The sequence below is a fragment of the Penicillium coprophilum genome (genome assembly GCF_028826855.1).
Source record: "Penicillium coprophilum strain IBT 35676 chromosome Unknown utg000006l_segment0_segment0, whole genome shotgun sequence".
NCBI classification, from domain to species: Eukaryota; Fungi; Ascomycota; class Eurotiomycetes; order Eurotiales; family Aspergillaceae; genus Penicillium; species Penicillium coprophilum.
The window spans coordinates 1340982-1363751 of record NW_026622725.1 but is presented as its reverse complement, the minus strand read 5'-3'; the positions used below and the strand labels follow the sequence as shown (position 1 = coordinate 1363751).

At 50.9% G+C, this 22770-nt stretch overlaps 10 protein-coding genes across 10 annotated transcripts; 4 read left to right on the top strand and 6 right to left on the bottom strand.

Annotated features, from left to right (window-relative positions):
* Nucleotides 1-124: 124 nt before the first annotated feature.
* Nucleotides 125-1857, bottom strand: N7500_009481 (RNA 3'-terminal phosphate cyclase-like protein; the record flags this gene model as incomplete). Its single annotated transcript, XM_056680620.1, is given in 3 exon segments — nucleotides 125-388; nucleotides 399-1510; nucleotides 1551-1857. 3 exon segments carry the CDS (start codon nucleotides 1855-1857, stop codon nucleotides 125-127), a joined length of 1683 nt encoding a protein of 560 aa, XP_056528002.1.
* Nucleotides 1835-2528, top strand: N7500_009480 (3-hydroxyanthranilate 3,4-dioxygenase; the record flags this gene model as incomplete). The annotated part of the gene is made up of 2 exons (XM_056680619.1): nucleotides 1835-1866; nucleotides 1982-2528. 2 exons carry the CDS (start codon nucleotides 1835-1837, stop codon nucleotides 2526-2528), a joined length of 579 nt encoding a protein of 192 aa, XP_056528001.1.
* Nucleotides 2529-3026: 498 nt separating this feature from the next.
* On the bottom strand, nucleotides 3027-5024 carry N7500_009479 (CAP-Gly domain containing linker protein BIK1; the record flags this gene model as incomplete). Its single annotated transcript, XM_056680618.1, has 1 exon — nucleotides 3027-5024. The coding sequence occupies one exon, from the start codon at nucleotides 5022-5024 to the stop codon at nucleotides 3027-3029; it is 1998 nt and encodes a 665-aa protein (XP_056528000.1).
* A 461-nt stretch (nucleotides 5025-5485) lies between these two features.
* On the top strand, nucleotides 5486-6895 carry N7500_009478 (putative serine/threonine protein kinase ENV7; the record flags this gene model as incomplete). The annotated part of the gene is made up of 3 exons (XM_056680617.1): nucleotides 5486-5605; nucleotides 5679-6294; nucleotides 6351-6895. The coding sequence occupies 3 exons, from the start codon at nucleotides 5486-5488 to the stop codon at nucleotides 6893-6895; spliced, it is 1281 nt and encodes a 426-aa protein (XP_056527999.1).
* Nucleotides 6896-7216: 321 nt separating this feature from the next.
* N7500_009477 (putative oxidoreductase, short-chain dehydrogenase/reductase family) lies at nucleotides 7217-8442 on the top strand (the record flags this gene model as incomplete). Its single annotated transcript, XM_056680616.1, has 6 exons — nucleotides 7217-7295; nucleotides 7344-7795; nucleotides 7857-7974; nucleotides 8026-8097; nucleotides 8152-8250; nucleotides 8333-8442. 6 exons carry the CDS (start codon nucleotides 7217-7219, stop codon nucleotides 8440-8442), a joined length of 930 nt encoding a protein of 309 aa, XP_056527998.1.
* Nucleotides 8443-8836: 394 nt separating this feature from the next.
* N7500_009476 (putative MFS transporter) lies at nucleotides 8837-10855 on the top strand (the record flags this gene model as incomplete). The annotated part of the gene is made up of 9 exons (XM_056680615.1): nucleotides 8837-9027; nucleotides 9084-9291; nucleotides 9346-9362; nucleotides 9415-9517; nucleotides 9568-9998; nucleotides 10053-10139; nucleotides 10186-10239; nucleotides 10291-10620; nucleotides 10672-10855. The coding sequence occupies 9 exons, from the start codon at nucleotides 8837-8839 to the stop codon at nucleotides 10853-10855; spliced, it is 1605 nt and encodes a 534-aa protein (XP_056527997.1).
* Nucleotides 10856-10950: 95 nt separating this feature from the next.
* On the bottom strand, nucleotides 10951-12012 carry N7500_009475 (glycoside hydrolase family 43 protein; the record flags this gene model as incomplete). The annotated part of the gene is made up of 1 exon (XM_056680614.1): nucleotides 10951-12012. One exon carries the CDS (start codon nucleotides 12010-12012, stop codon nucleotides 10951-10953), a length of 1062 nt encoding a protein of 353 aa, XP_056527996.1.
* A 274-nt stretch (nucleotides 12013-12286) lies between these two features.
* N7500_009474 (uncharacterized protein) lies at nucleotides 12287-12952 on the bottom strand (the record flags this gene model as incomplete). Its single annotated transcript, XM_056680613.1, has 1 exon — nucleotides 12287-12952. One exon carries the CDS (start codon nucleotides 12950-12952, stop codon nucleotides 12287-12289), a length of 666 nt encoding a protein of 221 aa, XP_056527995.1.
* Nucleotides 12953-13334: 382 nt separating this feature from the next.
* On the bottom strand, nucleotides 13335-15577 carry N7500_009473 (oligopeptidase family protein; the record flags this gene model as incomplete). The annotated part of the gene is made up of 2 exons (XM_056680612.1): nucleotides 13335-15459; nucleotides 15546-15577. The coding sequence occupies 2 exons, from the start codon at nucleotides 15575-15577 to the stop codon at nucleotides 13335-13337; spliced, it is 2157 nt and encodes a 718-aa protein (XP_056527994.1).
* Nucleotides 15578-16048: 471 nt separating this feature from the next.
* N7500_009472 (ATP-dependent RNA helicase BRR2) lies at nucleotides 16049-22717 on the bottom strand (the record flags this gene model as incomplete). The annotated part of the gene is made up of 2 exons (XM_056680611.1): nucleotides 16049-16574; nucleotides 16629-22717. The coding sequence occupies 2 exons, from the start codon at nucleotides 22715-22717 to the stop codon at nucleotides 16049-16051; spliced, it is 6615 nt and encodes a 2204-aa protein (XP_056527993.1).
* Nucleotides 22718-22770: the final 53 nt, after the last annotated feature.

Sequence of the window (22770 nt, the reverse complement as noted above, 5' to 3'; positions counted from 1 at the left end):
GAGAAGTATACAAGTGGAAGTGGAAGAAGTTGAAGAGAGGACAATGTTATTGAATCCTATGTATTGTCACCTTGCTCTAGCAAGTTTTGTATGGGTATCATGATGGAAAAAGCAGTCTTTTGCCTCACATGGCTTCGTCGCGATAGAGCGACAAGTCGAGTTCATGCTCGACAGTCAAGCCTTGAAACGTCTTGAGCTTCTTGGAGTACACTGGCGCGCACTGGACAGATGGCCAGAAGCCCGTGACGCCGACGGCATCTGATGGACTACCACGTGGTCCCGTCTGCTGGGAAGGAGTGAACTGCTGAGGTGAGACTTCCGAATTGTTTGGCAAAGCCCTCAGAGTGGTGGTAGACTTGAAATGAAGTGCGAAAGCCGTCCGGAGCAGCTTAAGCAACCTTTCTGCCGACGTTACCGATTCCACGGCCGACAATGCTGACAATCACATCTCCATCGCCATTGTCGGGTGCGTCTCGGATACCCCAGCCGGGGGCACCGAATTTGGACAGGTCTCGAGCGAGCTGGACCACGTTGGGATCAGCAATGACCTCTCGGCCAACCTGCAGCCGCCCAACATCCTCCGAGCCCATGGTCATGAGAGTGAACATGGTTGTCGCAGCCGCAGGAGCCACACATCCTCCCTTGGCAACCGTTTCCAGAAGCTGGAATGCACACTGCTTGCCAACCTCCTCGGGAGCTTGACCACCCGATGGCGGAGAAGCCACATCGGCCGAGAAGAGACACCCTGTGGAAGACTCCGCTACCAACGACAAACCAAATCCAAGGCCGATCTTCTTCTTTGCCTGGGGGTTGGTCTTATCTGGAGCTGGTACCAACGGCGCAGACGCAACATCGGAGAAGATATAAGTATCAGGGCTGAGAGGGTTTAGAATACCACGGGCAGTCTCAATCATGCGAGCGTTGTTCGAGCCAGACACACCAACCGAGTACACAACACCACGGATGCGCTTGATGCGGCCCGCGTTCATCAAGTGCAGAGTCTTCGGCAGACGGACCTGGTGGCCAAACACAAGTTGCACTTCACCGCCACCACCCCTGCCGTTGGGACCAGTGTTTGATCGTCTCAAGATACGGAGCTCAATGTTGTTGAAGATACCGAATTGGTTGTACAGAGGGAGGATCGCAGTGCGAACGCTGTCGACAGACATATCTCCGGTCGGTGTTGAGGAAGTAATCACTCCGGGTCCTGTAAAGAGCACCTTCATGGGCGCTTTGGCGAAGGGAGCCAGCAGACATAGCGGAATCAGGAAATAACTGAGACCGCGATTACAGTTTGACGGAAGCTCGTAAGTGATCATGCCGCCGCTGGCTCCAGTACCGGCCGTACTGCCAGTGATCAAACCGGGCTTATAGACAAGCACAGTTCCCGTGTATGAGATCTCCATTTGAGAGCCATTGGTAATTGCATCTAGGAGACGGAGGAAAGAAATTTCATGAGGCGCAAGACCTGGATTCGTGGGCGACGAGGAACGAATTTGCGAGATGTGGACTGTTCGGCCGGTGAGGGTGGCCAAAACCAGGCGATATACCAGGTTGTGATGGGATGTAAACCGAAGGGGGGTTGAGAGGTTGTTGCCATTTTGTGTGGTTGGTCAAGACTCTCGCCGTTAAACAGTGTCTGGCTGATTCGAGATATGAAAAAGAAAAATTGACGGAGGGAAGTTGTTCCGGTCCGGTACTTAACTCCGGGGTGGAGCTGATATCTCCGGGGATCAGATCGTCGTTTCGGATTTCTAAGGTTTCTAAACCAACCTCATGCAATATCTGCAAAAGAAATCGGGCTCTGGCAAGATCAGATCTTGGTATATTCACAATGCTTCCTCCAGCGCTAAACATTCCTAAATGGTAAGCCAAGAAGCTTCCTATATCTTTCTCACCCTCCCCCCACTATGTGATACTATGATTCATCACGCGATCCATAAGCAAGCTATCTCATAGCCAACTGCTGACATCTCTCCAGGCTCGAAGAAAACTCCCATCTCCTCCAACCACCAGTCAATAACTACTGCGTCTACCATCCATCAACACCGGCAACAGCCGGCTACACAGTGATGATAGTGGGCGGGCCCAATGCGCGAACCGACTTCCACATCAACACAACACCAGAGTTCTTCTACCAATTCCGAGGATCAATGCTCCTCAAAACAGTCGACGACTCAACCACACCTCCTTGTTTTCAAGACATCCCCATCCACGAAGGCTCGATCTTCCTACTGCCCGCGAACACCCCACACTGCCCCGTGCGCTTCAAGGACAGTGTCGGTGTTGTGATGGAGCAGCCGCGGGCCAAAGATGCACTCGATGCTATGAGATGGTATTGCAAGAGCTGCAAGGAGATCGTCTGGGAGAAGAAGTTCGTGTGTGTTGACCTGGGGACGCAAGTTAAGGCTGTGGTTGAGGAGTTCGCGGCCGACGAAGGAAAGCGCAAGTGTAAGGCTTGTGGAGAGATTGCGGCGTCGAAGTATCAGGATGGAGAAATTGTACAGCCACCCAATCATCCTGAGTAGTAAACTGATCAGGCGCATCGGAGGGCCAGGTCGGTCAGGCTGTGACTTCAATCTTGTTCGGTCATGAAAGGTTATGAGTGATGAATTCAACATTATTTGATGTGACATCAATGGAAATAGAAATAGAATAGACTGGAATGTATGTATACGTTCCTTGAGATATAAAAAGGCGATCAAATTCAAGGTCAACCCGAGCTACGATGGAAGTCGGAATATGGTATACACCAACGACATCTTATTATGACCAAAGAAATGGTATTTATTACAAGCACATAGCCTCACCGTGATGCAAATCCCTGTCTTTCATGAGAGGCACAAACCTTCGCTCCTAGTTACCTCCCAGGAAGTTCCAGCCCTCGAAAAACGAAACACCATTTATTAACCAGTGGTGGAACCAAACCGACCCAATAATCATGTACTAGAAAAACACCCCATAGATGCATGCAGCAGAGAGTTGGCATCTTGTGTGGTGCACCGAGCCCATGCATATCCACAAACTTATTCATCAAATGGGCAGTCGATGCTCTCATGGCCGTCTCGCTCACAGAGAGCGCACCACTTAGACTCGTCGATGACCCCCGATGACTTACCGGCAATGGGAGCCATGGATGAGCCCAACCCGCCAATGCCCTTCAATCCTTCCATGACCACATCCCGTCCTGTCTTTAGGGCGGAAGGAGTGTCGGAATGGATGGACGAGGCTTTGGTCTGAAGGGGTTCGGTCTTCTGAACTGGGTGTTCATCGGCAAGTTCGTCGGCAGCATCGTGCGTGGCATTCTTCTGTCCAACAGGCTTCTGGCCAGAGCCAAACATGCTGGTGCAGTTCAAGATGTCATGGCCGCCTGTTTCACAGATCTCGCACCACATGGTATCCTCATCGGAAGAACGTTCGGATTCATGCATGGTCTCTAGTCGCGACTGAGAAGAGCTGGAGATACCGCGGTGATGACGAGACTCTGAGGGAGTATCATGCCAGTCATTCGGGACCACTGTACGATCAGAGAGACGGTTGGGGTTGGAGTTGGGGTTGGGTTTGTTTGAATGATTGGAAATGTTTCCCGCAGAGTGCGATGGTCTATGTTGCTTTGGTGAAAGAGTGACAGTAGAGCTGCGGCGACGACCACCAACCTGCAGGTGCATCTCTTGGAGTTCACGCTCGAGCTCTTCGATCCGACTGTCTTTGCGGTTGGTGTTTTCTTCGATCTCTTGTAGTCGAATCTCCAGCTGATTGATCTGCTCCGGATCATGCTCATAGTCCAAGTCCTTCTGTCCCATGTCTGCTGTGTTGGGATTCCCGCGGCTCAATGAATGAATGATAGCCTTGAGTCCTCGGATCTCATCATCCTTCTGATCCAATTCACTACTGCTGCTGCGGGGTCCATCTACGGCGGCGTGTGCATCTTTCAGCGCAGCGGCGGAGTTATCACGCTCCTTTTTCAGCTCCAGCTTGGTTCGCTCGACTTCGCCGCGGAGGAACTCGACTTCTGCCCTCGCCTCAGCCTCTCCGCGCCGGGCGTCTTCGAGACCTTCCTCTAACTCCGAAACCAGCTCTTCCAACTGCTTGAGCTGCTGCGCAACAATCTCAACATCTTCGCCGCGATCCTGTAGTTCCTTGTTCTGCTGCATAAGCTCGTCGAGACGCTGCTCATAGACACGTTCGGTTTCGGAGGCTGCGACCTCCAATGTGTCAAGGGTGCTTCTGAAGTCTGCGCGGTGGACGTCGAATTCGGCCGTTAATTGGGCAATCCGCTCATTGCGTTCGCGTAGCTGTGTACGAACCGCATGGCCGTCCGGTCCTTCCATCTCCTCCAAAGTCTTCTGGAACTCGCTCAAAGTTCCAGACTGCTCGTCGAGCTGCTTATCTCGGTCCAGAAGCTGCTTTTCTAGACTCTTGATCTGATCCTTTAGGTCTTGAGTCTCCGACGAAAGCGGTCGGCGGAAGTCCGATGGTCGTCCATACGATGAAGCATCGTCATCCACACTAAGTCGCGATGAGGGCCTATCAGACAGCCGAGACGGTGCCTTGACAGGGCTACGCATGGCGCTATTCATCCCGCTGGTCCTCGATGCCGCTGATGGTGTCCGCAAGCCCGCTAGGCTTAGTTTCGGAGGGGGCACGCGCGGGGATTCGGGTCGAGGGAGAGAGGGTCGTCGGACACGAGGGCGGGGGGTGGTAAGGGATGCACCGACAGATTTGCTGAAGTTGACGGGTCTTCCGCGTGCCGGAGTAGTCGGTGTCGAGACATTTGATCGTTTGGTGACATATTTGTTGTTGTTCATAGGAACGAATATACCAGCACCCGGGATGGAGGTCACAAAGTACTTCCGGCCGTCGACATCGCCGCTGTTTTTGCCTCTTTGCGCGTGTTCGGAGCTCAGTTCGACTCCTGCAAATCGTCCGGCCTTCCCCGCCACTGGTCCCAAGTATTTAACCGTCCCATACATGCCACCGGGGACATTCACCACCTCACCGACACGTACATCATCGTGCGCCATTGGGCAAGATCTTGATATGAAGAGAATAAAAAAAAAGAAAGGTGGGATGCGGCTTTTAAATAAGAGTTCCGAGGTATCAATAGCCCCTAGGTCCGAAGGGCGTGTAGAGGGAGCGTTAGGGGAATGCAAGGATATTAAGTTGACGGCCCAACTCCCATGATTGGGAAGAAAGGAAAAGAGAGAGACGAATGAAAAGAAAGAGACCTACTCAGTTCCAATTTGACAGTAGATGAGAAAAGAGAGACGAGAGAAATGTAGAGATACAGAAAGAGAAAGGGGAACAAATAAATGAGACTCCACTCCACGTAATGCCAACCACTTCAACTCTCTCTCACTCTGCATATATCCTTACATCTACATCTTCAACACATTCGATGATCTTGTCCATTCTGTAACTGCACATCTATCCTACACCGGAAGTCACCGGGTCACCTCTACCTCTATCTACCATCGCATTCACTATGGCGCAGTACTTCTTCGACCTCTTATACAACTTCACGGATTGCATGTGTTGCTTTCCTAGTTCCCCACAGCTGAAGATCAACAATCGAAGTTTCAAACTCCTACGTTTGTTGGGCGAGGTATGGATACCCAATCACCAGAACTGCAACCTGGTCTGAACTATCCGAACTACCTGAACTGACAACGCAACAGGGCGGATTTTCCTACGTCTACCTAGTCCAAGATAAAACAACTTCCGAATTGTTCGCGCTGAAGAAGATTCGCTGTCCTTTCGGCCAAGAATCCGTATCGCAGGCCCTGAAAGAAGTCGAAGCCTACAACCTATTCAGTTCCCAATCCAACATCATCCACTCAATCGACCACTGCGTGTCCACAGAATCCGGCTCGAAGTTCAGATCCGATGGCGGAGACCCAGGTTCAAAGACGGTCTATATTCTACTCCCATACTACCAGCGCGGTAATCTCCAGGATGCCATCAATGCCAACCTGGTCAACCATACCAAGTTCCCAGAGAAGCGGCTGATGGTTCTAATACTCGGTGTTGCCGATGCGCTTCGCGCGATGCATCATTATCGGGTGAAGAGCGGGTCGGCATCTACGCGCAAAGCAAAGGGTGTTCGGAGAGAAGGCGAGGAGGAAGATGAGGAACGGACCATGCAGATGAAACCGAAACGGAGGCCTACTCATAACATGGGGGAAGATGAGGATGAGGAGAATGAGCCCCTCATGGATGACGAGGTCACCCGGAGTCAGGAAGGTGTCGAGGATGGGGACCTGCGGCCCTATGCGCACCGAGATGTCAAGCCTGGTGAGTTAACGCGTTGGCTGGTGCGGAAAGTCCCAACGAGCTAACTGTTGATATAGGAAACATCATGATCGACGACAACGGCCAATCACCTATCCTAATGGATCTGGGCTCTTTGGCACCCAGCCCCATCGCCATCACGTCGCGCTCACTCGCCTTGGCGGTGCAGGACACTGCAGCAGAACACAGCACGATGCCATACCGCGCACCAGAGCTCTTCGATGTCAAGACTGGATCGATCATTGATACCAAGGTTGATATCTGGTCGCTTGGCTGCACACTGTACGCGTGTCTTGTGGGCAAGAGTCCCTTTGAGGCGCGCAGTGAAGAGACCGGTGGTAGCTTGAGCATGTGTGTTCTTGGTGGTGATTGGCGATTCCCTGATGAGAAGTCTGGCGCTTCCAAGGGTAAAGCCAAGTCGGGTGAAAGCGAGGATGCATCCAAAAGTGATGTCCCTGCGATCAGTGCACCTGTCAAGGATATTGTCCGCAGGTGCCTCACTGTTGAACCTTCGGAACGGCCCGACATTGATGAGCTTATCGAGCTCATGAAGGGTGTCATTGACCAAATGCCCGAAGACGACGCAGGTCCATCTCACTCATAACTTTTGATCGTGTCTTCTACGTTTTTCTCCTTTGACCGGCAGGCTCCGTACGTGTGCGATTTGTTTAGCTGTACATTATGAATGCGCATTTGATTTTGCTAAGGCTGATCGTCTACCTTGTGTCGAATCTCCCAACGTGTCTACAAGTTGCAACCCATAATTCCATGTTTTATTCAGTAATTACTTGCTCCAGATGTTCTCCGTATTGATGTCGAATTGTCCGAGATGGCTTCATGATGACGACATGTCGAGTTTGTCTATTCAGGCCAAGGAGAAAGCAGACATCTCTCAGCTTACCCAGGTTCCACAATATCCAGCACAATGAGCAATACCTTTGATGAGCAGACACAAGGGATGGACGTGACGAAGATGTTCCCAGACCGAGTGAAGGGAAAAACATGTATTACCACAACCCAATAAACCCGGTATAGAAACTGATCTCCCACAGTCCTCATATGCGGCCTCAAACGAGGCGATCTCCCTGCAACGACCGCAGACGCCCTGGCCCACGGCGGCGCAGGAACCATAATATGCACAGGCCGCTCGCAACCCGAACTCCAGCCGGTGCTTGATCACATCAATCGGAAATATAAAGCGGTTAAATTGATTTTTGTGACGGCCGACGCCAGCAGTCTCGCTTCGTTCCAAGAGGCAGCACATACCATCAAGAAGCTGGGTGTGACCATTAACGGATTCATTGGATTTCCCGAAGTCATGGCTGTACCGTGGGAGCTCACGGTGGATGGACATGAATCTCATTTCCAGAGGAACTACCTGTGTTATTTCCTGATGCTGAATCTACTGCGTGAGATCATGGGGCCTGCGACGAGGGTCGTTCTGGTTACGTCTAGTTTGCGGAACGAGGCGCCTGCGCCTTCGTGGGAAGACTTGAGATTCCAGGTAAGTGAACTTTGATGGCGTTTTCTTTTCTCGTTGCTTGGTGTGGTGCTGATTCGAGTAGAATGGAGAGAACTACCATTGTCTCGATGGATATTCGCAATCCATGTTGGCGATCATCCTGTTCATCAAGTCTATTGCGAAGAAGTACAATGTCGCTGCGTTTTCTGCCAATCCAGGAAGTGAGTCACTTGGTTCGTGTGCTTTTCGATCTTCATTCTCATTCGATTCAGATACCAAAACCAACGTCCAGACCTATGTTGCCATGGAGGATATCAAGTCCTGGCTCCAGCGGAAGAAAGAAGGTATGTCGGTCATTTGAGACAGCGGTGAAGAGACCATATTGATAGGATTTCCAGCGGGTGAAGACATACCGGTCCTGTTACAGCAAGCGCCGAAGTCTCTCGGGCAAGGTAGTGCCACAGTACTGCGCGGATTACTCGATCCGGAGCTTGAAGGTAAGATAACCCACAAATCAATCTTCATACAAGATACTGATTGGTGAACCCGAGATGTCAGTCCAATCTGGAGCGTTTCTAGACCATTGTCAGACACCGAAATTACCACACCTTGACTTCCCAGCGGGTGAAGCCAGTGCAGAGGCGCTATGGAGACGAAGCCAAGAATTAGTTGCATCGTTTGTTTCCTGATAGGGGGAAGGAAATTAGACCGAAATAGGAAGGGAATCTATGGTTATCAAAGGAGCTGGTCTAGTTTGGGGGAGGGAGTAACATTACAATCGTCCAATGAAGGTGGATGATCAACCCTCGGACTAAATGCCGTACTCCGTAATAGATTGGAGATGATCGGGATAGTTCAGATGATTGGTTGAAGTCGAGTCAAGTCCTCTCTGATATAAAAAAAAGCACACGCCAAGACCGACTTTTTGCGGGGGAAAAAGGCCGATAGCGAAGAATGTGAATGCACGTTATCTTGTCTATCCTTGACCCTGGGACTTCTTGGGGGTTCTCAATATGTTGATCTGCGGGGAGATTTCATTTATATTGCGCTCTTCCTCTGTTTCTCACTTCACTTTTGCTCACAATGGCAGGTATTGACACCTCCGTTATCCCTGGCACCGTCACTCTGGTGGACGTAAATCATGACTTGGAAGCCCGACATGCGGACCAAGGAGATCGCGATATTGTGCTGATCCCTACACCCTCAAATGACCCGGATGACCCTCTCAATTGGAGTCCGAAACGGAAGCTCCTGTCAACAATCTGTGTGAGCATGTGAGTACAAGCTACTGAGCTTATCATACGAGTCGATGTTGATGTCCTGCTTCTAGCTACACGGGGTTCGGAGGAATTGCCTGCTCGGTTGTGTACTCAGTCCTAAAGCCACTCTCTGAACAAACGGGATTGCCTATCAGTACTCTGAACCAGGGAACCGGGTTTATGTTCTTGTTGGCTGGTTGGGGTTTGCTATTCTGGCAGCCCTTTGCGATGCAGTATGGCAAGCGGCCAACTTACTTGTTGTCCATGATGGGCATTTTGGTACGTCCGCAATTGGAGATCTCAGTTGGAAATTAGAGCTAATGATACATCCAGGCTATGACTATGTGGGGGTAAGAGGTATCATGTCCACAATGAGAGAACCAATCTACTAACACTGGCTAGGCCGTACGCAAAAACCACCGGTCAGTGGCTCGCACGATGCATTCTATTAGGTTTCTTTACAGCGCCCGTGGAGGCACTTCCGCAAATCTCCGTCACGGATGTGGTAAGTTGAACCAGCCTTGACAGAAGAGCCCCCGCTCACACAAGTGGTAGTACTTTACCCACCAGCGAGGAACATACATGGCGCTTTACACATGTTGCTTAGCAGGAAGCAATTACATCGCACCCGTCATCTGTGGCTTCATCGCCCAGTACCACGGCTGGCGGTGGGTATTCTACTACCCGAGTATCTTTGTCGGCTGTGCAACCGTCTTCCTCTTCTTTTTCTGCGAGGAAACCACCTATGAACGAGCGAGCGTCGAGCCAAGCAATTTCGCATGCACAGAGTCGCCGAAACTTAGCTCGGACGGCGAGAAGGAACCGGCGGCTGTTGACACCGCCACCGAGACCGGTACAGTCTACACGAAGAAAACATACATGGAGAAATTGGCACTTTGGAGTCCGAAAAAGAAGACCAATACGATGTTCCGGAGATTTTGGCAGTCTCTTTACTTCCTCTCGTGGCCGGTTATCTTCTACGCTGGGTAGGAATTGGCAATATCCTTGGACTTACACAATTTGACTAACATACAACCCAGCTTCTCTTATGGATCCTACCTGGTTTACTTTAACATTATGAATGGAACGACTTCTATCATTCTTGGTGGAGAGCCATACAACTTCAGGTTTGTCTTATTTCTCCGAACACAGAATCCAAACTAACTCTTCCAGATCCTCGATGGTCGGTCTGTGTTATCTAGCCCCCATCACTGGTGTGGTGATAGGGTAAGATACACCCTTCTAACTAACACTGCAACTCTAGCTGACGTGGAATAGATCCCTCTTCACCGGCCGATTCAGTGATTGGCTCACTGTCAAACTGGCCCGCCGCAACGGGGGTGTCATGGAAGCCGAGCACCGTCTGTGGCCTTTCATCGTTTGTTTCATAGTTGTGCCTTGTTCTCTCATTCTATGGGGTGTCGGTGCAGCTCACGAGATCCACTGGTTTGGACTTCTGGTGGCCATATCCATGCTTGGTTTCAGTAATGCCTGTGGCATCACACTGAGCGTCAATTACTTTATTGACAGCTACCGAGAACTGAGCAGTGTTGCTCTGGTTAGTGTGATGCTGATTCGGAATACCATGTCCTTCGCCATTAGCTTTGGGTATGTTTCCCTTTCTTCAAGTTCTAGCAGGCATGAGCTGACTTTATACAGTATCACGCCTTGGATCAAAGACTTGGGGTACCAGAAGTGCTTTATTTCCGCTGCCTTTGTTGGTATGGCATGCGCTTCGGTCTTCTTCTTCATGATCAAATTTGGAAAGACATTCCGCGAACGATCTCGCGAGAAGTACTGGAAGTTGGTCCAGGAGAACCGGGAGAAGGGTATGCTCAACTAGAATTGATACACCATGAGATTACTACCAGCTTCTATGAATAATCCAAGAATATGATATACAATCTGTTGAAATGCAAATCCACATCTCAATACCATTTATTCAACAGCAGTCTGTTTCTCAGCCAGATGAATCGCCCCTTCATCATCATAGACAATCTCCCGCACCTTGACCGATCTCAAATGATCAACTCCCTTCGAAAGCTCACAATCATGATAAAACAAGTACCACTTCTCCTGGAACTCCACAATGGAGTGATGGGTCGTCCACCCAAGCACCGGATCCAAAATGCGACCTCGGTAAGTAAACGGACCGTAAGGCGAGTCACCCGTGGCATAAGCCAAGAAATGAGTATCACCAGTCGAGTAAGAGAAGTAATAAGTCCCCTTATACCGATGCACCCAAGCAGCCTCAAAGAACCTCCTCTCATGATCATCCGCCAACAAAGGCTCTCCGGTCTCTGGCGCCAGAATGACAACCTCCTTCACGGACTCGGCAAGCGAAAACATATCATCACTCAACCGTGCAACACGCGGACAAAGAGCCCTCACACCCTCCCCGGAAGGCTCTTGGGGTCCAGACATACTCTCATCGAAAACAAGTCTCTTCTTCTTCCCATCCACACCACCTTCATCCCCATCGACCCACTCCCCGTTTTCAACATCCTTCCCTTCCACCCAGCACTGTAACTGTCCACCCCAGATTCCGCCAACATACAGATAGGCTTCACCACCGGCTTCTTCATCCACAAAGACAGCAGGATCGATACTGTATGAACCCTGGATATAATCATCCTGGGGAACGAAAGGACCTTCTGGGGCATCGGAGACGGCTACACCGATGCGGAAGATACCCTTCTGATCGCGAGCCGGGAAAAAGAGATAGAATTTATTGTTTTTGGTTGCTGCATCTGGGGCCCAGAGCTGCTTTGAGACCCAGGGGATGTCTTTGTCACGGAGGACGACACCGTGGTCGGTTACGGGGCCGGTGATGGTGTCCATGGAGAGGACGTGGTAGTCGGCCATGTCGTATTGGTCGCCATTGTCATTGAAGGCGATGTCTGTTTCGCGATCGTGACTGGGGTAAATGTAGAGTTTGTTGTTGAAGACGTGGGCGGAGGGATCAGCTGTATAGATGTGGTTGATGAGTGGTTTGGACATTTTGATAGAAGTGATGGTTAGAGCGTGTATGAAGTATGGTTATTGAGAGAAGAGTAGGGTAGCGAGAGTATTAATCTATTATTTACGTGCTATTCCATCTCTCCCCATATTTACCCCATTACCCCATTCACCCTATTAACCCTGTGAACTCCCTATTAACCCCCCCTATTAGCCTATGACTTGTCTATCTTTTTAACCGACGGCTAAAACCACTCGAAATTCGTGTATAGTAGTATAGTAGTATAGCCTGGATGTTTCATATTTCTCATTCTCTTCACTTCAAGTTCCACCGATGGGATTCCTCAGTATACGCTCTCTGTAATGCCTGCTGCCACTCCAACTCCATTTGTTGTAAAACTTCATCTGCACTCTCACTCGTCTCATTCCCAGTTTCATTCGCATGATCAACACCCACTTCCACTTCCCCCTCCTCACACCCCTTCAATCCAAAAAATCGCCCCATCCGCTTTACCTTCGTAGGAAGATCAAGGGTCTTCTCCTCCGCGGTGCCAATCCACGGGGTAATATAAACAGGATAATTAAAGCTAGCCGGGACAGGCGGGTAAACCTGATGGAAATGGCGGGCGAGGTTATCGACCTGCTCGGAGGTCAGAAGGTTGTAGGCCAACATGTTTGGTGGGAAGTCCGGGTGTTGGAGGCCTGTTTCACAATTGACGAGGGGCCAGAGTTGGGCCGAGAGGTGGCGGAGAAGAGGCAGGAACTGGGGGTGGAAGTTGGGGCTTTCGCGCCAGGGGATTGTGCGGTATTCGATCGGGATGGGGGATTCGGTGAGGTCTAGAGGTGTTATGCTGGAGCAAAGGCTCATGGGACTTAAAGGGTCTGCTAGGGTTGTGGTTGATGTGGTAGAGACCGAGAGGGTTCGGTCAGAGAGCCAGCTGATGCTGTGAGGGGAGTTGGGAGTTGTTGGATCGTCTTTCATTTTAGTGAAATAATATAAATATAGATATAGATGTGTTGATAGATGACACCTTGGAAGGCCAAGTGGAATTCTTGCAATGGATGACAACCAGAATGCAAATCGAGGAAATTTAGGGACTCTTATATATACGAAATGTATGCGATTGTGAAAAACCCTCAAAGAACTATCGACAATGAGATGAAACACCCGAAACAGTCTCTGTATAGCACAAAGACATTCTAAACTCGCCAATCAAGGCGACCTTCTCGCAGAACCTCCGTAATCTTTGTTTCCAAGAAAAGAACAATAACCATGTTCATAAATATCCATCATATACGTTTCATATTCAAGTGAAAGGCTCCTTTCATTGGCTCAACCCGCCAAATCAAAGAAACTATTGTCATCACAGCGACAAACTGCCCACTCCGCGTGATAGATCGGGTTCCTCCGACACAGCCGGGAGTCCCACATACTTGTTAATCCAGTCCAAAACGGTCCGGTGCCACATGAGCGAATTTTCAGGGTTCAGAACCCAATGATTCTCATCAGGGAACGTCAGGAACGCACTATCAATGCCGCGCATCTGGAGCACATTAAACGCAGCCAGACCCTCGGCGATGGTGAGACGGTAATCCAACTCGTTGTGAATGATCAGATGAGGCGTCTGCCAGTGTTCCGTGAACCGCGATGGATCCCACTTCGACCAATTCTCAGGCACCTTCCAGATCGGCCCTTTCAGGTCGTGCAGAGGGAAGTATTGCTCCTCACTAGCCAGCTGGGAAGTCATGCTAAACACTCCGTCGTGGGTGACTAACGCCTTGAACTTGCGCCCGAGCAGATTACCCTGCATCCAGTTCATCATATAGCCACCATAAGAGGCGCCCAGTGCAACCGCGCGCGTGGTATCGACGTATTCGAGATGTTGCTCGATATAAGCGAATCCCCTGACCAGATCCTCGTAAGGCCGACCGCCCCATTGTCCCTTGATACCGTCGGTGAACGGCTGGCCGTAGCCAGTACTGCCTGTTGGGTTGGGGGTGATCACTACGTAGCCCTGTTCGGCGAAAACAGCGGGGTTCCACCGCGTGCTCCACTGATCATTCCATGCACCCTGGGGTCCACCATGGATCAAATATGCAAGTGGGTATTTACTGCCGGGTTTGAAGTCGGACGGCTTCACGACCCACGCGTGGACAGGATGGTCTTCGGCTCCCTTGAACCAGATCTCATCGACCTGGGCTGAGGACAAGCCAAATGCACTGCCGCCCCGACCGTTTGAGGATACCATTTGGACATCATCCGGTTTGGCTGGGTCGATGATGGTCCACAGACTGTTATCGACCAGGCTGCTGCTAGAAACAAACAGCTTGGAGGAGTTGGCAGCTGCAGGAACGGCATCGTTCACATATCCCGACCGGGTCAGTCTCTTGAGAGAGTCGGGCTTGATTGTGTGCACATTCTCTAACGGTAACTGGTAAAGAACTCCGCGACCAACCTCCTCGACATGTAGGAGCAGCGACTTGTCATCATGAGTAAAAGACACGACCGAAGGACTGAGATCCCAGAGCCCTTCGCCATCGTCCGACTTGAAGATCTCAACCATATCTCCACTCCATGGGTTGGGAACATACAGGATACGGTTCTTATCAGACTCATAGCCATCCTCACGCATCGCCAGCAGTGCAATAGAGCTACCGTCTGAGCTAAGGACTGGAGATGACATCGCTCCCTGAAGACCGGCAACCCTGCAGATCTTCGATTCAGGCTCGCTCATGCTCGTCCACGAGAACATGGGAGCATAGTAGCACGAGCACGAAGTATGAGTCGCGGGATTCAGGTCAGGGTCTTTTGCAATAAACACAATAGCTGATGGACTAATATCAAAGTCACCAGCGCCACCAAAAGGCGGAATCGGTGACTCGACTCCTGCGAGTCCTGAGACCGAGATCAAGTTGGTGAGGCCCGAGATGGAGTACTTCCCAGCCCGTCTACGGGCCGGTGACAGAGGAGCCTGTTCCAGCAAGCCATAGAAGATCGCGTTCTTCTGGGGCTCAACATACGAGTCCCAGTGTCTCACAAAGAGTGATGTGTACAGTTTACCGGTTGCATGAGGTTTCTTCGCGTCGTGGGGGTTGTACAACGATCCATCTGTATTGGCCTTGCCTGTCACGGCGAAGCCGACCTTCCCTGGCTCTAAAAGGACCACCTTGAGGTCAGATACAGGGCCCGGGACAGTGCCTGCAGTGTATGTTTCATCGGCCTGGCGAGAATCGCCGACGATGAAGCTTGTGTTCCCATTGCCTTTGGTCTTCAGCCAGACTAATTTGTCGCTGTCATCCACCCACTGTGGGTTACTGGCGCCGGGGTCGTTGGTGATCAGGGCAGATCGGCCGGAGCTGATGTCGATAACGCGGATCTCATTGGTCTTGGAATGGGACTCGAAGGAATAGGATGTCTGCGTATAGACTGCTAAAGTGCCGGCCGCATTGGGGATAGCTGAGGACCGCCTGGGTGCTCCGAGCAGGACCCTGGAGAGATAAATGTTAGTCCGGTACTTTGATAGGAACTCAATAATTATTAATGTCAGATTGGCCAAGATATTAACAGGACTTACTCGGGAGTGAACTTCATGGCCCGAATTGTCATGTCAGATCGTATGGTAGATAAGATAGGAAGCTCGGGGGAGCTTCCAGAGCCGAATTAAGCTTAAATGAAGGTATCCACAGGGGTTCTAGGATGACAGAATATGTAGAACACGAGTTAGGATGCTATTGATGAGATTAAAGAGAGGAATAGAGCTGGAGAAGAGTTGGAGAAGAGGGAGGTTGGGGAGCAACGTGATCATGCGGGGGGTTATGGTCCTGATTGGGTTAGGCGGCATGTACCTTGCATGACTTCATTTGCCAGTTGGCAGACATGTAGGATTGGGAATCGAGTGACGGGGTAGATATAGCAACTATACAGTCTCTACACTGATTATTGATGAAGTAGTGATACCAAGCAGAGGTCTAGTATCTAGTATTAAATCGAAAGAAAAGTAAAGAATATGGAACACCTCTTTATTCTAAGGCTTTGAAAAACATCAACTATTATTACAAATTGACCAGATCATAAAATTTACTCTTCTTCCTCCTCGCTCTCATCCTCGTCCATTCCCTCTGCCGCATTGACGCTGAAGGTGGGAGCTTGATCAACGCCAACATAGCTGTCGCTCATAAGGTAGAGCGTCAACTCATGTTCTCCAGGCGTAGGGACGACATATTCCAGGCGCAGCTCGAGCTTGCGGCCAATGGTAACACGCTTGATAGCCAACAGGCTCTTGGTTTTCTCGTCACCAACAACCAGCCACCAGTTCTCCATCTTCTGGGTGGGGTAGAATGGTGCGTGGACGGTAGCGTCGGGCTCCTCGTCTTCTTCGATGTCCCGCTCGATCTTGACCTTGAGGTATGCGGGCTCGCCGGAAGTGATGCCCTCGGCATCCTCAACCTCAAAGTCAAGTTCGATGTTGGGATACTTCTCATTGGTGAAAGCCGCAGCTTGCGCCAACTGCTTGTTATCGAGGCCAAGTCGCTTGACCAAAGTAGCGTAGTCCTTGTTCTCCGACGGGTCCATGGCCTCCATGAATTCGAAAATATCGTTGATCCTGTACAATGGGAGATTAGCAGATGTGTCTGGAAATTGTTTTGATGATACATACTTGTATTCATTGGCCACCTTGATGACCTCAGGAGAGAAGTGGGGGATCTGCTTCAGAGGGCTGTCACGATCCCACATAGCTTGAACCACCATCTGGGACAATTCCATTGCATTCATTGCGTTGAGGTGACCTTCGGACGAGAGGACATCCACACAAGCGCTGAGCAGGTTGAGGACCTTGCGAACGATATCTTCCTGATCCTTGGCAAGGTCAAGAGGGAGCTGCATGCGGGAGAAGTGGGCCTGGAGGAGAACGAAGGCCTTGAAATGGGGAGAGTCGAAGGAAACCTCTGACATCTTGACCGGTACACGGTCATACACGCGGCGGAGAATATGATTCTCATGGCGACGCATCTGGATAGACTCGAACTCAGTCGCCGAGGTCACAATCTCCAGGATGCCCTTGAGCTTCGTCCGGGACGAGAGAGACAACAAGAATGTTTGCATTGTGATGAACGAAATGTTGTAGTAAGCAGCAATCATGGCAGCGTTCAAAGGCGAAACGCTGTCATCTTCTTCATCAACATCGATGATCTTCGCCTCTGCCAACTCCTTCAATGTGTTCTCGACCAGCTCTGACAGGAACGTGCTGAGTCCCTCGTGGCTCACATCGCTGAGACCGTAGAAACTGGGGTTTGCAAGGAGACGTCGATAGAAATAGGTATATGTCATCCAATCAACCGCATCCTGGGTGGAGGAGATGGTCCTTGTGCTGGCCTCAGTCACAAAGGCATCATGAAGGTAGACCTGCAGGTGACTTTCGACAGGCAAGGCCTCATTCAAGAACTTCTTATAGTAATCGCGCTTCACTGCTGGCACCATAAGAACACCGCGACCAAGCTTGTCCTGACCGGGACGGGAGGCTTTGCCGAACATCTGCAAGATATCGCTGATGGGGTAGTCAATGTAGCGATGTTCACGGCCATCGAAAAATTGAGTGTTCATTACGATAACCAAGTGAGCCGTAATATCCAGTTCCCAGCACACATCTCTCGAAGCCAATAGTACCTGTATCGCACCAATGTTGAACAGGTGCAAGACAATGCGCTTGTCAGTGGCATTGAGAGCTTCATGGTAGTAGCCAATACCGTGAGAAAGCGACGTGGCAAGGGTTTGCTCATGAACACGCTCCAGCAAAGGAGCAAGCTCACTGACATCGGCATTCAGGAAACGATCTTCATCATTGTCGATGGCACAAGCCGACAGAAGATCCGCAGCGGTCGCACGAACCTGCTTGCGGCTTGGAACGAAGACCAAAGCAGGCTTATCGGGGGAGAGCTGCAAAATCGACTGGTAGGCCGGGCGAGCCATCGCGAGCATGGCAGAGGGGAAGTGAGGAATGCTATAGGATTGGAGGTGAAGCTCCAGAGGAACGGGGCGGGCATGAGGGCTGAAGTTGTAGATCGTGTGCTTATTGGCACCGATCCACTCTCCGATGTCCCGAGCATTTGAAAGAGGCACACTAAGACCGACAATACGCATTTCGTTTTCAGTCTGGAGAGCGATATAGTGCATGCGCGACACGATTACTTCGTACACGTATCCACCGTAGCCACCGAGTAAGTGAAGCTCGTCAGGGATGAACAGTTGCACTGTCTGGATGTTCTTACGTCGCTGCCACTGGCGAGACAATACGTCCCACTGAGTAGGGGTGGCAAGCACGAGATCAGCCTGTTCGAGAAGCTTCAAATCGGCTGTGGTCTCGCCCGTAAGCTTGACAATGGTTTTGCCTCCACCTAGACCACCGAGGCGCTTTTGCCAGTCAGCTAGTCGGTGGTCGACAAGCTCCTGGAAGGGCGCAATGTAAACTGCACGGCCACTATCCTGTTTCGACCAGTGACGAAGCAGGGCCAACTCGGCGCAAACAGTCTTTCCACTTCCTGTGGGAGCACCAAGGAAGATGTTCTCATCGGTGTCGAAAACTGACTTGAAGACCTGAGACTGGATCTTGTTGAAATGCTCCCAATTGGGGTACAACGCTTGGTAATCCTCACGCTTCAGTGCCTTGACGGGTGCGCGCTGCATGTCGAGCAGAGGTGTGTGGGGAGGGAAGCGCTCTGGGAGAAGCAGCTTCTGGAAGGATACGGCAATCTTCGTCTCAGAATGCATCCATCGGTCGGACACAAGCGAGATGAAGTAGTTGGGGGGCATGGGCTCAGAGACAGGAACAGTGAATTCGACAAGATGTTCATTCATCTCGGACTTTGCAAATTCACCACGAAGCAAGAATCGATCGTGGAACAAGATCTCCTCTCCATCACAGTCCTCAACCAGAATCCAGAAATCTTGAGCATTGCCATGCACTTCGTCATCCCAGACAAAGTTGGGGGTAATAGTTAACTCTACACGCAACATAGATCGCGTGATAGGCTGCACTTGAGCTTGAACGTCGAGTCGAGGAAACTTAGAGACCAAGTCGCACACAACACGTCCAGCCTTGGGCATGCTTAGAAGCTCACCCATGCGGGGAGGATCTAAATCGAAATAGCTGCTCCAAGGCACGTCAATGCGTTCCGCCTTCTGCAGAACATCTCTTGGGCAGTGGGGGAATTGGCGAAGAGGGGACATGGTTGGCCACATGCGCCTCTCGGCCATTTTGCAGAGATCGAGCGCAGTCTTCGCCACTGAGGACCAGCCCTTCTTCAAGCAAATCTCGAATATTGCACGGATAATACGCCCAGCAGATTGAGTGACATAGACCATGTCTGCCATCAGCGCAAGACCCTCAAGCTTGAGTCGGGAGATATAAGCTTGCAAAAGAACATTGATTTTCGCATGGGGTTCATCAATGGTCTCCTTGACAGGGATGGGGACGCGGCCTAGCAGTTTTCCAAGCTCGAGCTTTTCGTCCTGGCGGACAGGGATATACTTGAACTCATCGCTCAAGGCAAAGATTCGGAACAACTCAATGGTCGTAATAGAAGGTTGAAGGTGTTGAGAGTAGGTGAGCATTGAGTTGTGGCCAATATAGTAGTGCGAAGAGATACGTCCAAGCTCAGTCGACTGCAGACGCCCAGTCTTCTTTTCATATTTGACGAGACCGGCCTTTTCAAGGACCACGGCAGCGGAATGAATAAGATCAACTCGCTTTTGCACCAGGGCGTCATCGTCCTGGTAGTCGGCGCCAACACTGTACAGGCCAGGTGATCGGAGCATCCGAACGTAAAGGTAAGTGTAACCTAGCCAATCCACACCTTCATCACGGGTCCGAACATTGCCAAGGACAATCTCAGCATTCAGATTGTCCGCCAATTTGCTTACCAGCTGGGACTCAATCGGAAGCTGTTGGTTCAAGAGCGAGAGATAGTATTGGATCTCAGCTTGGGATGTGATGATGATACCCTCACCAAAAGTATCGTATTGGGGTCGACCAGCTCGTCCCAACATTTGCAGAACGTCTTGCGGACTCAATTCGACCCAGGCGCCCTTTTCGGGAGAGTAGACCTGGGTTCCCTTGATAATAACAGTGTGGGCGGGAAGGTTCACACCCCAGGCCAGTGTCGCTGTACAAACGAGGACCTGGATGCTTCCATCGGCGAAAAGTGCCTGGACTGAATCGCGATCGGCAAGACTCAGACCAGCATGGTGGATACCGAGACCGTATGGCATGAGATCCTTCAAGTTGGCATCGTCCACGGAATCTGCTTCTTCGGAGAGAATGGCACGACTAGCAGCGTCACTGCGCAGAATCTGACCGATTGTTTCATTCTCAAGGGCCTTGTCTCTGATGTACTTGGCGGTCTTGGCGGTCTCCTTTCGAGAGTGAACAAAGATAAGCATTTGATTTCTGTGCTGTCCAACCTGCTCCATGACCTTGGTATAACAAATGTCGTTCATCGTCTTCAACTGCTTGATGGCCTTCTTTTCGGTGACACCGATGAATTCTTGCTTGAGGGGACAAGGGCGGTAGCTGCCATCGAAATGGAACATGCCCTTGACGGGATCTGCGCGCAGGAAGCTTCCCACATCACGGTAGTTAGGAAGAGTAGCACTAAGACCTACGATTCGCACGGGCTCTCCAGTCTGCTCGGTTCTGCGAATGGTTCGGCTGACAATGCTCTCAAGGACGGGGCCACGCTCATCGTGAAGAAGGTGGATTTCGTCGATGACCACAAGGCGAACAAGGTTGGTGTAGCTGGTCTCGGTTGCCTTTCTGGTAATAACATCGTACTTCTCAGGAGTGGTGACAATGATCTGAGTATCGGCAATTTGTTGCTTGGTGAGCTGACGATCACCTGTAAGCTCGGACACTCGGATACCATAGGGTTCCAGGCGCTTGCCAAGGTTGCCAACTTGTTCTTGAACCAAAGCTTTCAAGGGAGAGATGTATACAATTTTAAAATCATCCAACATAATTTCCCCTGTTTCAGGGTTGCGATTCTTCCCGATTTCTCGGAGGATCGTGAGCATAGCAACGTTGGTCTTTCCTGAACCCGTGGGAGCACAAACAAGCAAGTTCCCATCGTCATGGAATGCTGAAGGGTAGCACCTTGTCTGCACACGGTTGAGTTCCTTTGAGGTTCCAAATCCAACACGAGCCCATTCTGGCAGCTCGGTGGTCGGGATATTCTTCTCTCCGGCCTCCTTCTTGGCCTTGGGTGGTGGCACATGGATCTCTTCGTATCCCTTGAATGCTCGCTTAGTTGAGCCTTGGGGAAGCTTAACATTGGGGTTGGTCATGAGGTGATTGCCTTGGTGGAAGACTAGATTTTCCAGGTTGATCGTTTTCTTGGGCTGAAGAATGCCACCCTGGGCACCTTCAGCGGGCTTTTCGTCGGTAGTTGGGCCTGAAGGAACATCGACATCCATCAAGTCAAACTTTATCTTCTTATCTGATGGTGCTCCGAGTTCGTCGCCAGCTTCTTTACCGCGGATTTCATCGAGGATGGCACGTTGACCGGCTTCGACCATCTCCAGTTCCACAAGATTGCGCGCATCGTCATCTTCTGCGACTCTCCTCCAGCGGGTAACCCAGACGGCCTTATCGCGGTTGGTGACTAGTTTAGCAACAAGATCGGGATGGTCATAGTCGAAGAGTTCCATGAGGTCATTCTCAACATCACGCAAGGGTTTTAATGTTCCGTCTTCTTCCTTTCCACCGAGAATTTCAAGTGCCTGATCTGTTTTCTCGTGCTGAATATGAGCATCTGTGTATATGGCACCGATCTGACGCTGTAGCCAGTAAGCATCGATTTGGCGAGCGGAGACCTTCAATCCGGTCTTCTCTGCCGATTTATCATCTCGGCCAAGACCTCCATCGATGACCATTTCATCTCCATCTTCTCCTTGTGCTGCTGCTGCATCGTCGGCTGCGAGTCGTTCTGCTTCCTCTTCTTCTTCTTCGTCACTGAGCTCATCCTCGTCTCGAACTTCGTCCATGGTGCCCATGCGCTCGTCATCTTCATCTTCTTCATCGAAGACGACAGCAACACCCTGGCGTTCATCAAGTTCACCACTTTCTTCCTCAAGGCCGCCTTCCATCTCTTCATCTTCGTCCTGGGCATCGTAGTCTGTAATCTTTTTGCCCAGGTTCACGAGTTCGTTGAACTCCTTAGGGTTCATTGAGGTCCCCAGAAGATCATCGATCTCCTTCTTTTTATCGAAATCCTTCATCTCTTCGTCCTTCAGTAGTTCCAGAACAGCATCGGCGGCACTTCGGACGACTTCGTGGGGGACATCGCCCAGCTGGCTACCGGTAATTGTGAGAATAAGGTCATACGTGGCTCGTGTGGCGGGTGTGCGAGGACGGTATTTTAAGCCTTCGACAAAGGCATCAGCTGCTGAGAGGATGCCCTGACCTCGTAGTTGTGCTGGTTGGCCGCGGTGGCGCTTTTTCTGTTCGCGTAAAAGCACATCTTCACCCTCACCAATTGCGCCCCGCTCGAGAGCTGTTGGGGCTACCTTCTTAGATTTGGGGGCGTCATCACGCGCGACTCGTGCACCCATCTCCCGGATCCCAATACGACCAGCCAGAGACTCCGGGTCTCCTGTGGGTTCGTCATGGGTGCGACTGATAAAACGACGGTCCGCCTGGAGAACCAGGTTGGACATCGCCGAGTACTTGTACTGCGAAATATTTTGGTCCGCCATCTTGGTGGTTGTATGGCGAATCAATGGAGAAATAAAGATGAAAGAATGAGTGA